General features: G+C 36.1%; 2 protein-coding genes across 2 annotated transcripts; both read right to left on the reverse strand.

Moving 5' to 3' along the window:
• Nucleotides 1-12,841: 12,841 nt before the first annotated feature.
• Nucleotides 12,842-14,945, reverse strand: LOC113316148. Its single transcript, XM_026564369.1, has 5 exons — nucleotides 14,607-14,945; nucleotides 14,428-14,506; nucleotides 14,110-14,226; nucleotides 13,804-13,935; nucleotides 12,842-13,680 (listed from the first exon to the last, which is right to left on the reverse strand). Exons 1-5 carry the CDS (start codon nucleotides 14,943-14,945, stop codon nucleotides 12,842-12,844), a joined length of 1,506 nt encoding a protein of 501 aa, XP_026420154.1.
• Nucleotides 14,946-15,345: 400 nt separating this feature from the next.
• LOC113316149 lies at nucleotides 15,346-16,098 on the reverse strand. Its single transcript, XM_026564370.1, has one exon. It carries the CDS (start codon nucleotides 16,096-16,098, stop codon nucleotides 15,346-15,348), a length of 753 nt encoding a protein of 250 aa, XP_026420155.1.
• Nucleotides 16,099-16,681: the final 583 nt, after the last annotated feature.

Below are 16,681 nucleotides of genomic sequence, written 5' to 3' on the forward strand. Positions count from 1 at the left end.
ACCCAGTCGGAAAGTGTTCTTGCCTCTATCATTATCTCAGGTAGTATTTGTTTCTGGTGTTCGCCCTACTCTGAAGTAGAAGCTGTTATAAGAGCCAGATCCAGTATGTGCGATGTATATGACATTCCAAAGTGATCTATTAATCTGCTAATAAGTCATTTTATGGAAGTTCCATCTATCGCTTTATTGTGAAAGACCAAATTGACCCTTTGTGCCATAAGTAGTATCATTCCCTTTTCAATTAATTATCATTTAATCCTTCATGTTATCACTAACCAAAGTATTCCCAACCGGCGTAATACTTAGATACACTTCCTGTAATCATCATGTCTTGCGACCATCTATCGCTTTATTGTAAAAGACCAAATTGACCCTTTGTGCCATAAGTAGTATCATTCCCTTTTCAATTAATTATCATTTAATCCTTCATGTTATCACTAACCAAAGTATTCCCAACCGGCGTAATACTTAGATACACTTCCTGTAATCATCATGTCCTGCGACCGGTAATGCATGAATTCTTTTCAACCAAATAACCCAGTGCAGCCGCTAGAAGATTCAATTTAGAGAAAATAACTTTAAGATCTTTGAGACTTGAAAACACTGGGGGTACCAAAATACACTACCAAATTTTTCGTAGGCAATCTGTATGGACAAACTCAACACAACTCTGAGAGTTAAAACTCAATCAAGGAAGTGTCTATAGTTCTCTCTCTCTCTATCTCTCTCTTGTTGTTAGCACGTTTACATAACTGAATCCGTGAACCTAACTACAAAGAGAGTTCTTGGACGGTACCAAAGACCAATATCCAAGGATCAATCAAGTCTTATCCAACAAGCTAGGTCTGACGTATCTTCTTCGATTGATCAACGCATAGCCTGTGATATTTCAATTATAAAGATAAAAAAGAAATAACACAGACACCAGAAGTTTTGTTAACGAGGAAACCGCAAATGCTGAAAAACCCCGGGACCTAGTCCAGATTGAACACAAACTGTATTAAGCCGCTACAGACACTAGCCTACTACCAATTAACTTTGGTCTGGAATGTATTTGAGCCCGAACTCAGTCTCCCACTGATTCAGGTACAGTCGCGCTCCGTACGACTCTTGAATCCCAGCAGGACTCCGCGCAATTGATTCCCTTAGAAGGAGTCCCACCAACTAATATTTGCTTCAACCCAATTGAAGACTTTAAACCAAATTTGCCTCCCAAAGATTAATCCTATAATTGATTTCCTAATTTACGATCTAAACGAATGATCATATCAAACGAAATATCCAGGTGATGGAAATCGATAGCAACTTGGCAGAAGTCTAGCTATCCTCAAAATCCGGATTTATGCAACCCGGAGTGCAACCTAGATTATTATTCACCTTACAAGTATAAAACTTGCGGAATCACAAAGTCTGAGACGAAGAGAACTTTGATGATTACTATTTTGATCGTTGGAACAAGCTCTACGAACAATCAAGATCAGGATACTCAAGTTATCAAGATAAAAGATAACTGGACCTGGATTTATGAATCCCATTGAAGTCTTTATAGTCGCTAAACCCTAAAAGGGTTTCCGGAGAGGATGACTCTATATACAACTAGGACACATCAAAAAGTAGTGTCAGGATTCAAAGATCCCAATTTCCAAGAGTTCCCCTTATATAGACTTCAAAGCCTAGGTTGTTTTAGGTTTAAGCTAAGATAGCTTCGGAACCAAGCAAACAATATTCACCGTTAGATGAAAGCTTTGAATCTTATTCACATAAACAAGATATACACTATGGTTAGGTAAAGCGTAACTGAATCATGTATAAAGACTATGTCCAACATGGTTAGCCGAAACTAGCCGATTTGAATTTTAAAATCTTAACACTCATTTTCATGTTCACAAAGACATTAATTTTGAGTCACAATTATGTGATCAAATGAGTCTAGTGTTAATTATAGAATTGATCAATTGCAAATCATCTCATCGAAATAATTTAATCGAAATTGAATCATAATCGACATAGTTTGTAAATGTACAAGGTACAAATACTTGAATCGTTCGTGAGTCGGCTGAGTCACAGTACGCAGACCAGTTTGCAAACTTATAAGCAACTATCGAGTTCCGGAATTGACATAACTTATTCAGTTCAGGTACCGGTTTGCAAAATTAGGTGCAACTCTAAGTTCTGGAGTCTACAGAACTTTTTCAGTTCATGTACCGGTTTGCAAACTTAAGACTTTTACCGGTTATGGAGTTCACAGAACATTATCAGTTTGCATACCGGTTTGGGTACTAAACTGGTTCTAGAATGTAGAACTGTATTGGCTCGCATGCCGGTTTGAATACTTTAACCCAGTTCCCTTACCACAATTCCAAAATGGTTTGTATACGAATATACATACCTATCTGGATCACGAAACAAACAGATTTTCCCATGATGTGTATACGAGTATGCTTATGACACAAATCTGAAAGTCGATATATAGCTACTCCGCTACGGTACAAGTACATGTAATACGACTTCAAACATATAATAGTTTTATCAGTTTGTAAGACTGATAACACTATCTTGTATTCGGAATATAGTAGTTCTATATTTCTCTAAATCAATTCAAAACATTCTTGAATAACATCAATGACACATATCACTGTTCCAAGCAATTTTTGAATAATAAACTTGAATCATGATTTTTGGTTCCGAACAACAAATTGTTCTTCACAGAAATTGATCAAGTATGAACATACGTTCATTAAGCTTAGTCATTGTATTTCGAGAAATTCGTAAACTAATTATTTAGTTCTCGACTCGAAATTCTTGTCTATGCAAGCTAGTCTAATTAGTTATGCGACAGTCGTCTCAAGGATAAAAAAGTGAATATAACTTGAGAAATGGGTGGTTCGGTCTTCACTTACCTTTTGTTGATGAAGTTCTCTAAAATCTTCGGTTGATATTCGCCTTCAAGCGGTAGAACGCAAATGATGAATGGATCGTTTATCAACTACACTATCCTAGACCGATACTTAACTAATTGTAGAGTAAAATCAAGATATAGTTTTGACAACAAGATTGATATAGCAACACTTGTGAATCCGACCAAGCAATTCTCTAACAATCTCCCCCTTTGTCAATCTTAGTGACAAAACTATTAATACATATAGATAACAAAGATAAAGTTGTAAAAAAAAAACTCATCGATACATCATGCCTTGATTTCCTTGGTTTCTTCAACTCTCCTTGAACTCTTCGCCATTCCAAGTCGCAATGATTCGAACGTGTTCAACTCAGCATCGTTGTTTTTGAAGAACCGATTTGATAGCGATAACAACTTTTGAAAACAAATATTCTCAATTGTTGTTATACAAAAACATAGTATTATTATCTTTTCTCCAAAGTTCAATTGTATCTCAACTCTAAAGTAATACTACGGTGATATGTTTCTCCCCCTTAATCAATACTTACATCTTTTGTATTATAGGTAAAACCTAATGCTTAAATGATTCACTCCCCCTTATATAATATTCCGTAAACCATATGTGTGTAGTATAAAACTGCCAAATAATTCTCTTTCTTTTTGTCAATAAAATTAACAAAGGTACGAAATCGCGGGATCATAATGAATTCAACCAAAATATATCTCAAGTTTTAAGGAAGATGGAGATACTACATGATAACATAGTTAAAATGCAACTCCTCATATCAACCTATTTTGATGATATCACATAGTAATAAATACTTAGCGCTCATCCTAGGAGATTAAAAAGATACAAGCATCCCCTTTAAAATTCCACAGCCACACTCCCCACAAAGATATAGCAATTAAGCACAAGTTCATTTAAGAACTCTCCCACATTAAATGTTATCCCAAGAGAACAACATGAGTGACCTTACTTTTGTGAAAAATGAGGATTTGTATCTATAGTATCGACATAAATTAATCTCAAGGCCAGTTACGAACAAAGAGACAATTTTACTCGATTTTACTCAACATAAGAGAATCTTACGGAGTGTGTCACGCGGCGAAACACAAAAGTGTGATCACAAGAAGATCAATACTGCGAGAAAAATCTCAAAGAGTTTGTTTTATTTTCCGTTTATAAAAACATAATAGATTTAACTTCTGGGCATATATGAAATATTAGCTCGATTCACGAGAATGTAAAGGCACAAATATTTCATACGAATTTTGCAATAATTAAACCAATAATGATTACATACTGCAAATTCATCTTCCAACAACTCTATAATTTAAATAAAGAAATCTAAAAACATGCAAGATGAAAAACGTTGGAAATAGCTATGTGTAATCACCATCTTTGCTATACCAAACCCTAGTTATCCTTCTCAAGAATAAAATCCTCAAAAGAAGTTTCCTAGACAAACAAAAATAGAAACAAAATCATATGTAGTCCGCGACTTGTGTTTTGAAAGAGCAGAGGTCTTCAGAGGATTTTCCCAGTTCCGAATTGAGAAGTTTGGGATCCCTTTTGGCAGCAAACAATTTATCAAACACTACTTTGATGTCACTCATAATGTTTCCAACAAAATCTCGAGACATATGAACCGATGTTGACCTTGTGTGTTCTTGACCAAAGTAACATGATATGGTGACAGGATTATCGTAGAACTCAACAATACATGTGTGATCATCATCCTCCCTTTTTTTTTATTTTCCTTTATGTTATTTGATAACTTAGAAGCATCCATGGTTCGTGAATGTTCGTGAGTTATTCAAGCACCTTTGAATATAATGCAAGGTGAGTGAACCTTATAACAGTTTCTAGGTTTAGAACCCTAGAGGAAGAGAGATTCGTTTTAGAATCTTCTTGGAGAGGCTTTGACTCAAGATCCGGTCCGGTTTCGGAACTTAACGCACATGGGTCAGCGAGCACAAGAGTTGTGTCCGGACTCATTTAAACATACAATTATAATCAACCTTGTTCTTAGCTCAACAAATAAAAATATAGAGCACAAGAGATAGTTGAGATTGCAAAAACAAAGATGAAAAACTACTAGTGAATTTTAAAACAGAAAATACAGTACATAGTACCAAACCATCATGTGTCAAGAAGAATATCATTCTTGAACGAATTTTGCTTCTTCCTTTTTCATGATTCAGATAGAGGCAAGATTTACCATAATCAAGTTATGTTATGGTAGGCTTCATCAAATGCCTATCATGAACATCATGATTCTTCGGTATTCATGATTTTTACCTGTTTTAGTAAATAAACCGTTTTCATCGTCAAGGGAAAAGGATGTTGAATTCTTACCTATATTTGGCATTCTCCTGGCCTTCCTGAAGTTATTGATTTTGCTAATATTTTTTTTAAGCTCTGAAATAGTATGTTTAACCTTAGTGCGAAGGTTCAAACCCGTATTACTATCAGTTTCTGAGTTAGATTCCTCCAGTGTCCATACAAAACTTTGTGTATCGTGTATGATCCAATTTGAATACAAACGACATATTATATGTTGTGTATCTTATTTTTTGCACACGGCTAAGTATGCCGCCTAGTGTCCAACTACCAACCACTCCTTCGCATGAAGGAGTGTATGAAAGACTTTAAGGTAGAAGTAGGGTAAAAGACCCTTATAGTATGGCCTAATTTGCTCTAATCAATATTCAGTACTTCATTTTGAAGCAGTGATACTACCTATATCCCTTACTCTAAGCTCGGGTTTTACTTGTGACTTCCTTGAAAGCTCACATTAACAGGAATCACCGATTGCTACTTGCTGCTAAATTTTTTGACATAACCGACCAGAAATGCTAACTATAGCTATAGATATAAACACAAGTCACTTAGTATGTATCCTAAAAAATAAGTATTCGATCATTTTATATGAACACAATCACACAATTGTAATATATAGTAAAACATGAACGATAATGGAGAGAAAATAACAAGATCAATGCATTAATAAATTAGTATATTCATGACTTCAGGTTACATCCTTAACCAATAAGAAAAATAGCTACTCATGAATCTATGAAAAATAGCACAAGGAAAATATTATAAACGTGCCCTTAGTTCAATCGTAGAGAAATCTTCGAAATCATCAAAAAATTCCAATTATGATAAGAAATGTCTCTTAAATAGTATCCAAGTATTAGAAGTGCTCACTCCCATGTCAAAAGCTCGCCAAAAAACCCTAAACTATGGCGAAAAAACTCGTTGGAGAGAATCCCAAAACTCAACTCCTTCTTTCCTTATCGTGTGGGCCCAATCAGTCCCAACAACCAATAAAAACCAAATCTAAGTGGGTTTTCCGTGTTTTGCTCATAATTTCTTTGCTATATGTTGGGATTGAGTAAATCTTGGCTTGTTAGAATCATATTTTAATTTTTTACAAGATGGAGGTAGTGAATTCTCAAATGCTCGTTCCAGGTAGGCCGACCAAGTTGTTTTTATTTTTTTCCTCTATTTTTTATCGCATATGCATCACGCCACTTGGTCTTGGGTTATCCCACGTCTACAATACTTCACTTTTTCACCGTTTTTGGATCTATTTTCATTGATATATTCACCTAATAAATACATAAAAGAGAAAACAAGAGTAAGACAATACAATTTACAAGAAATTTAGCAAATATAGGTTTGGATTTGATACTAAAATATAGTAAAATTATGCAGTTATTAACAATAGAGTGCAATTTTATTTTACAAGTAAAAAAAGTATGCCACTAGTAGCAATATGCTGTCAAACATCATATTTATACAGTCGGCCTCAATAGGCCCAGCGAACAGTCTTACCAACTGATGCCACTGTTAATCTAGTAGAAAGGTGTGCCATACTGCACGAAATAAGTCGGAATGTATAAAACACAAGGAAACATTTTATTTTATTTTTGCAGTCGTGGATCTAGAAGACAATAACCATGACCCCCTCGTCGGCTCGGAGACATGTGAATATATGGCTCAGAAGGCGCTACATGAAGAAAGAAAAAAAAAGTATTGCCACATGTTAACCTCAAAAGAACACGGAGACACAGACCCATCGCCACCACTGGGTAAATATGGGTTCCATTTCAAATCACAACCGACAAGCGCCAGACTAGCTCGATATTATCCGAAATCAAAGTCGATAACGGTTTGCATAGTCTAACCTAGATAGTCGAGGATAAATTAGTGACAATCAAAACGCACATCGAAGTCACATCAGGGGAGCCATTTCTACAGAGTAATCGGAAGAATTCAACAGGAAACATCCACATGCAGTAAAAATAACAAAGGAAGAATGACAACACCAACAAAGTTCCAGTACGACTAGAATTCAGAAAGGAAAAAACCTACAAAGATCCAACCTCAATGTCATGAGGAGCAACACATCTGAGATGCTGAGTACGAACGTAGTTCCGACGAAAAATGACCGTGCAAAGGGATTTTCTTCGCGATAACTTGCATCAAAAAACAAAACTATGTTTCCTAGATTCTCGATATCAACTCTGATCATGCTATCTCATTTAAATGTGGGAATCCGAAAAACAACTCTAGGTTACCAAAGATAATATACGGGGCGGTACGATGTGGTCGGGCCGCATACTCAAAGTATGTGACCCCTTTTCTTTTCTTTACACGTATATAAAATAAAAAATAAAGTGAAAAACACTTTTATTACAAAAATATTTAACTAACCTTTTTTTAATTAACTTCCTATTTTTTCTCAAAAGGGAAATGTTTTGCGGGGATTCAGAGGGGGCAGAGTTTAAGTTTATATACGTGTTAGAAAAAGAAAGGGGCCGCATACTTTAAATATGCGGTCCGACCACATCCTAGCCAGGGCCCGGGGCTGATAATATAAATGCGGAAATCCAAGGACCACCACAATAACATAGGCAGTTAGGCACACGAGGTAAAGACAATTTCCATCTGGACAAGATAATTGTTAAGGATCGAGCAAGAGAGAGGAGAGCATAAACGCGGAAGCATTGAACGTCTACATTGATAATAATTCTTGGTATATAATTCTTATGGCTTAACAGCCTATTTATATTGTTCACAAACTTGACGACCACTCAAGGCACTTTCCTACCTAAGATCAAACTCTAAACATAGACACTTTCCTAATATAACTCAAACTCCTTAAAGTGTATATCTCCTAAATATGGACTCCTATATTATTTCCTAATACCCTCCCTCAAGATGGAGCATGTAGATCACGAATGCCCATCTTGGACAAAAGAAATTTAACTTCGGTTTTCTTCTTTCTTCTTTCTTCAACGCTTTTGCGAAAAAAAAATCTTCAGACCGTAGTTTAAGGACGTTTCGGTCCCCTTCATAGTTTAAGGACATTACGGTCCCATTTTCGGAAGTTTAAGGACATTACGGTCCCATTTTCGTAGTTTTAGGACATCTCGGTCCCCTTCGGAAGTTTAAGGATGTTACGGTCCCATCTTTGTAGTTTTAGGACATTACGGTCCCATATTCGTAGTTTTAGGACATTACGGTCCTATCTTCTGAAGAATACTTCTTGTACTCTTGTTTTATTGGTTTCTTTGATAGAATACTTTTGTACTCTCTCGACAGCTCATAGGATTTCAACCTATTATTGTTGTTCTTTTTCTCATCACCTCTTGGTGATTGTTTTTTTTTTTTCTTCACAACATGAATGTTGTTTCCTCTTCTCTCTTGTTCCAGTCACGCACTTCTTGCAAAACCTTCACACTTCTTTGTTCTTCAAGATTCTCTCACAATCCTGTCGTCTTTACAAAGTCTGCCACACTTTGTAGGATCTCCAAGTTTCTGCCACAAACTCTTCAACCACACTTCACTTCTTCCAACATGTTTAACAGCTTTCTGCAATACCTCTGCCACAAAAATGTCACACTTTTCTTCCGTTACGCTTCTGTAACGACTGTGACCTCCTTCAGTCACACTATTCCTTATCTGTAACAGTTCTTCTGTAGTTTTGTAACACCCAGACTGTTACTATTTTTCAGTAACATTTCTGTCCAACTGTGACAACACTTTAGTAACGCCTCTGTATCTTCAGCAAAATCAATCAATTCCTTTTTTTTTTTACCGATCATCACAGGTCCATTGACTTCAACAGAAGCTTCTCTTTTCTAGAATCACCATCATGATCATCATTAGCATCCGTCAATGGACATCTTCCTCCAACTTCACAGACACATCAAACATGGCATCATAACATCACAACACCTTCCCATCTTCTCTGTGCTTGCTTCTCGATCTCCAATCACCGATCGAATAGCATCAAGCTTGGGTTCTTCTCTGCAGTTTCATCACAGCAATCTCGTGATTTCTTCCAACATCTCCATCAATCGCAGCACCCATTCTCGAGCTGTCCATCTCCAGCTGATCACGATAACTCCCAATAATCACCGATCATCATCAAAACTGCCATTAATGACAGTTACCTACCGATTCCTTCACTGGCATCATCTACAACAGCAGCAAAGCCAAGGTCGAGTTATCCATCTCTGCCATTCGAGTTCCATTCAACTGCATGTTCTCGAGTTCTCATCACTGCTCACAACTCCAGCCAGCCATCAAGTACTCCCATCACAGAAAAACCATCTCTGCCATGCTCGAACTCATCTTCACCATCAATATCTCGAGCATCATGTAACAGAACAACAGGTCGTTGATTTTTCAAACTCTGTATCTTCACCAAACACGAGTACTCATGTTGTTCTCTCGTTCATGGCAACACCCAACTTTTCTTTCTCAGCCTTCTCAACGACAAGAAAATACCTCTAAACTCAAACCCTAACACCACTCGTGTGTTGTTCTTTACTGATCTTTAACTTCTAAACCCTAGGTGAATTAATCTCCAACACAAAAACTCTGACCTCTTCTCGATTTGTTAATGAGTTCTCTCGAGTCAGCAACACACGAACAATTCGAACCTCATCTTCAAACTCCACAACGTAACTTCTCTTCTGCAAAGATATCCAGCTGACCTCTCGGATTCTAAAACTCGTTCAGAAGTGTAGTTTCTTGTGCATCCAAAAGCAGTCATAACAACTGCACTTTACCACTTTTCTTCTTCTTGTTTGTTTCAAAGACTCCTCGTAACCCTTGGTATGAGCAGAAACAATTTTTAACAGCAACATCACGTATTCACCTAGCTTGTATCAAGTCCTTATTTTCCTTCACACGAACATGACTTGCTTATGCTCTATTCGCAGCAAAACCAAACACAACTTCTTCTTTTTTTTTTTTCTCCAAACCCTAATGTCTTCTTCGCAGCAATTTTTTTATTTTTTTTTATTTTTATAAACCCTAAAACGAAAACTCTCTAACTTTCTCTCGCTCTCCTCTCTCCCTCTCACCTGGCTCTGATACCATGTTAAGGATCGAGCAAGAGAGAGGAGAGCATAAACGCGGAAGCATTGAACGTCTACATTGATAATAATTCTTGGTATATAATTCTTATGGCTTAACAACCTATTTATATTGTTCACAAACTTGACAACCACTCAAGGCACTTTCCTACCTAAGATCAAACTATAAACATAGACACTTTCCTAATATAACTCAAACTCCTTAAAGTGTATATCTTCTAAATATAGACTCCTATATTATTTCCTTATAATAATCAATAATAGCCGAATGCTCGGATATACAACCAGCGGTACCTGCAAAAACAACTAGATACCACTGCATCACGCATCTGCGAGACAACAATTGCAGTAAACAATCTGGCAAGCACATAAATCCACATAAGCATACAAGGACCGGAACCATCCAATGAACCAAGAGTGGAAAATATAATGGCCAATAAGTTTTGACTCAGAAACCAATCATTATGTTTACTTTTTCTGATAATCCTCTTATGTATCATGTTCTCATGTTGTTAAATTAAAAAAGTAGAGATGCATATATCAATAGAGATTATCATTTTAGTTGAGCATTAGTCTGTCACGATAAACATTCATGTTGCAAAGAATCATTTCAGTTAAGCATATCCTGCCGCAACAAACCTTCATGCTGCGACTGGGTATATATCTTTGCAGTTCAGCTTTAGCTCGTCGCAACAAACCTTCATGTCGTGGAAGAAATATTATCATAGTCTTGAGTGACAAATCTTTATGTCATGGAACTACAAATTTAGAAGTGAGAATTGAACAAATTCCCTCACTTTAGTGGGCTTTGCACAATTACACTTCACGATATTTTTTATTTTTTTTAAGTTGATCGGCTTCTAGAAGAGGAATATATATTTTTTTGATTCCTTTAATATCCTCTCCTATATCTTCAATCTCATGAAAATTAAACACAAATCTCAATTTTTTCTCTTTACGTTTACCTTCTTCAACAAGATTCGTCAAGAGATCTTTTATTGAGATTTTTCAGTGATTTGAAGTTGTTCATCTTCATCTTCATCTTCTTATTCTTCTTTTTCTTCGTTTGAGTCACCTGATAGTTTGTCCAACTGATTTTCGAAATTAAGAACAAACAGATCAAGACTAATTTGTTGATAACGTGGAATTCACCATCGTTATCAATGGGATCTAAATTTGTTAAAAAAATTTGATTCCTTTTGATTTTAGAATTGATTTATATTCGGGTTTAAATTTTCTAAATTCTTTATTTTGAAGATATTGTGTTGGATTGATAAAAGTAGACCTAAATTATTGATTGGTTTTGGTTCAAATTGAATTTCGTCATGAGTGGAGTTGATGATTGATAAATTAGTTACTGAAGCTCATTGAAGAAGTAGGAGAAAAAGAAGAAGAAAGAAAAAACTTATGGAGATAATAAGTTTGCTCGTGGACTCAACCTCTGGAGCCAACTTGCTCAAGTTACCACCAACTCTGGAACCAAATCATGCCAGTTGTCTCCGCCTGTAGAACCAACTTAAGCAAATTGAATCCACTTATAGAGACAACTTATGCTAGTTGACTTCGTCTGTGGAACTTAAACAAGCGCTCCACTTCTAGTATGTATATCTTCTTTGCAAATGCCCTCTAATCTTAACAGTCCTTATCACTATGTAAAGAAAAGGAATTATGATTTTCAACATGTATGCACTCGTATGTAACCGTCCACCTAAATAGGAACGCGTCAGGATAAACAACAGATTTAAATATTAATTGACATTTACCGTGGCCAAACCGAATGGATATTGAGTGACATTTACAAATATATTTTTTTATTATTGAAAGAGAATAATTTGACCGATAAAGAAGATTTAAAAGATTGCGAAAAATAGAAACAGAGGAAATTGTTTTTTACAAGAAAATAGAGTTTCACTATGTAACCGAAAGAAAAAACTTGGTGTGCAACGAATTGCCTGCTGTCTTTGTTCGAGAGTAATAAAGATCGCACTTCGAAACCCAATCCTCATCGGTTCTAAAAGCATAATCCTTTTCAATAGTATGCCTGTTACGTTATTTCCAAAGGACTCAAATTATTGTTGTTGGGATAAGTGGCCAAATTAGGCGAACAGAATTAGATAAACCTCTAGAAGAGTGCCAACCCAAAGCAAGATCGCTTGTAGACCTGGGAAAAACCTAAGACCAACCTTCCTTTTGGGTGACTCTGCCACAACCTTCTAGCGATCTCACAATGTAATAAATATATGCCCCCTGCTCAAGAGCCTATCAATAATAAGTATAATTTTATTCTTCCATACACAACAATCCACGTAAAAGAAATTGACTTTTGGAGAGATTAAGTTTTTTTTTTTATCAAAAGAGAAGATTCTATTAGAGAGAAGAATGTATAGACAAGCTACCAGAAGTAGCAAAGTGAAACAACAAAAGAGAAAAATTACATAAAAATTGCTTCCCAAGTGTTCAGGAGAGAACTAGTATGGTTCAGATGAACTCTTCTACCAGCAGCTGCCGCCCAACTAAGAACCAGAGACTTAGCTTCAATGATCATATCCATATCAGTCTTATATACTTCTCTTCAAAGATTCTGCAATTCCTCTCACGGAAAACAACCCAGACAATCGCAGCAGGAATCAAACCCATAATGAATTTACCGTTGTTTGAGAAATGATTATTATCCCAGCCATTTGCTAATGACAAGAAAGAATTCGGAAAAACCCATGCCCAGTCTCTTGGAGATAAAGACTGCCATAACTTCCTAGTAACTTTACAATGGATAAAAAGATGTTCTTGAGATTCTTCATAATTCCCACATAAAATGCAAGAGCTGTAGAGTGTCATTCCTTTGTGATTAAGATTATCAATTGTATTAAGTTTACCATGCACCAAACACCATACTAGAAACTTTACTTTAGGAGGAATTTCAGACTTCCAAATAAACTGAGCCGGAAAGTTATCTACACCCTTAGCTTCAATCATTTTAGAATAAAGAGACTTCACACTAAAAATACCTGTAGTGTTGAGAGACCATCTTCTTGTGTCTGGTAAAGCATCTAACACAAGAGGAGAATCTCCAATTAGAACAAGAAGAGAAGTAAACTCCAGTGCTTCAATATCAGTCATACACCTTTTAAAATCAAACTTCCAGCTACTTTCAATAGTAATCATGTCAGCTAGCGTTGCACGTTTGTTTCTGCAGATTTTGTATAGAAGTGGGAAAGCACCTGACAAAGAAGTATTTCCAATCCAAAGATCATTCCAGAAAGATATTTGCTGGCCAGAGTGAATAATAAGACTTGAGTTTGTAGCAATTAAAACATTATTGCCAGCAATTGCTCTCCAACAAGAAACACCAAGTGGAGTGCTAACCTTGTTAGGAATCCAAACTGAAAAGTCGTTGCCATATTTGTCAGTGATGATTTTGTGCCATAATCTGCTCCTTTCAACTCCAAACCTCCAGCACTATTTTGCTAACATAGCAAGATTCATGAATTTAAGGTTACACACACCTAGACCACCTCTAGAAATAGGTGCTAAAACCAAATCCCATAGCACTAGATGTGAAATCTTTGATCCAGAATCATGCTCCCACAAGAAATTTCTCATTTTCTTACTGAGAATTTTAAGCACAGAAGCTGGTGCTTTGAACAAGGATAAGTAATAAATTGGCAGAGAAGATAAGATACATTTGAGTAAAGTAAGCTTACCACCTTTTGAAAGGTTACATCTTCTCCAAGTAGAAAGTCTAGCTTAAAACTTCTCAATAATAGGATCCCAGATATGTTTAGAATTTGCTTTGGCACCTAGTGGCATACCCAGATATATGAATGGCAAAGAATCAGTAGCACACCCTAATTCAGCAGCCCATGTATGAAGTTCAGGAACATCCCCAATGGCAGCAAGTCTTGTTTTTGAATTGTTAACTTTAAGACCTGCAATGTATTCAAAACAATGAAGAGCAGAGAAAAGGTTGTGGAGCTCTTCCTTGTTATGATCAATGAAAAATTATGTCATCTGCATAGTGAAGGTGATTCACAACAATGCTTGAAGGAAAGACAGAAAATCCACTGAACAAGCTCAAATTAGCAGCCCTATCCATGTATCTAGAGAACCCTTCCATAGCTATATTAAACAAGAGTGGAGATATGGGACAACCTTATCTAACTCCTCTTGAACTTTTAAAGTATCCAAAAGCACTTCCATTGATAAGAACTGAGAATGAAGAAGTTGAATAACAAAACTTAAGACAATTACACCATTTTCTACCAAAGCCCATCTTACTTAGCACAAACTCAAGGTATTTCCAATTTACCCTATCAAGATCTTTCTCAAGATCTATTTTGCAAACAATGCCAGCTTTTTTTGATCTGAGTCTAGAGTCAACTAACTCATTAGCAATTAGGGTACCATCAATTATATGTCTTTCCTCAATGTAAGCACATTGAACTGGAGATATCAGTTTATCCATAACAAATTTCAGTCTTGAAGTAAGCACTTTAGCAATGATTTTGTAGACACTAGTTAATAAACAAATGGGTCTACAATATTTTATAGTTTCAATATGATCTTTCTTTGGAACTAAAGTAATAAAAGTTGAATTATGTTTAGGATCAATATTACCAGTTAAGCAGAAATCGGCAATGGTATCCATGATGTCTTGTTTGATGAAACTCCAACACTTTAGGAAGAACATAATTGGAAAACCATCTGGACTAGGAGCTTTGTCATGGCCAAGTTCCTTGATAGCATTAAGAACTTCATCTTCTGTGAAGTTTTCTTCTAAAATGTCAGATTCAACTTGATTGATTTTCTTAAACTCAATATCTTCTAATTCAGGTCTGATAATCTCCTCTTATCTGAATAGATTTGCATAATAATCCACAATATGATCCTTAAGCTTGGCTCTATCTTCAGTTAATACACCATTGATATAAAGTTGTCTAATTCTGTTAGCTCTCTTTTTGCAGAAGCTTGACTAATAAAGAAAGAAGTGTTCTTGTACCCCTCTTGAATCCATTGTGTATTTGATTTGATCTTCCAAGAAATTTCTTTCATCTTAGTAACTTTTTCAAATTTTTCTTCAACTTAATCTTCTCATTCACCATGTTTTCAGTTAAGATGTTATCTTCTGCATAACCATATATGTCTTGTATTTCCTCAAGAATCAGGTTAAGCTTAGAGTTGGTGATGCCAAACACCTCCTTATTCCATATCTGCAGCTTCTCTTTTAGTGCCTTCAACTTTAGCCAAAGAACAGTGCTAGCTGTACCTGCAAAACAGAAAGATTGCCACCAATCCTCTAATAATTTAATGAAACCATTCTCCAAAAACCACATAACTTCAAACCTAAATGGACTAGAACCCCAAGAAGAATCTGAAATGTCTAGGAGAAGAGGGATATGATCTGAGGTAGGTTCATCTTTAGCAAGTTGGGAGGCAAAAGGATAGTGAGCTTCAAAAGAGGGGGAAAGAAGGAATCTATCTAATCTAGACATGACAAGATTAGACTGGCCATTAGACCAAGTGTACCTAGAAACTTTCATGGGAAGATCAATAAGATCATGAGTGTAGATGAAGTTAGCAAAATCTCTCATGCTTTTAGTGATTTTGGTACAACCCTTTTTTTCATCACACTTCAGAATGACATTAAAGTCACCTCCAAGACACCATGGCAGGTCCCAGAGTCTTGAAGCATTATCTAACTCCATCCAGAAATCATCTCTCTCAGTAGGCTTGTTAGGACCATAAACATTTGTGAGGACCCATTTAAAATTGTCAGCTTTATTGATACAAGAGATAGACATGGTATAATCTCCCACAAGAGAATCGGTGACATCCACAAAATCCTTGTCCCAAAGAGTGATCATACCACCAGAACTCCCAAAAGATTGATGGAAGACCAACCCAAATTTTGATAACCACAAATTTGCTTTATGTCAAAGAGAGTACAATTGATCATTTTTGTTTCTTGCAAGATGATTATTGGAGATCTTATGAGATTAAGCAATTTCTTCACCACCATTCTTCTATCAGTAGAGTTTATACCCCTGACATTCCAAGTGAGTATTTTCAGACTCATTGATTAACATTGGCTTCCCTTGATTTAGCTTCTCTTCTTGCTCTAGGTTGAGAAGTATCCAGATCTTTTGCCACCACTCCAAGTCTTTTGCATTCAGATTTCATTCTCTTGGGTATTATATGATGTTGGGATTCTACAGTGTTACTAGAACTTGCATCATCTGACTGACAATTCATGGAGGGTTCAAAACCAGGAGGATAAATAGGTGTTGATGAGATTGAAGTTTCAGGACTGCACAAATCATCAATTTGAACCATAAAAGAGTCAGCTAACCCTTCAGCATTCATGAGTGGGAACGAGGAAATAAA

Source organism: Papaver somniferum, chromosome 10, assembly GCF_003573695.1.
Source record: "Papaver somniferum cultivar HN1 chromosome 10, ASM357369v1, whole genome shotgun sequence".
NCBI lineage: Eukaryota > Viridiplantae > Streptophyta > Magnoliopsida > Ranunculales > Papaveraceae > Papaver > Papaver somniferum.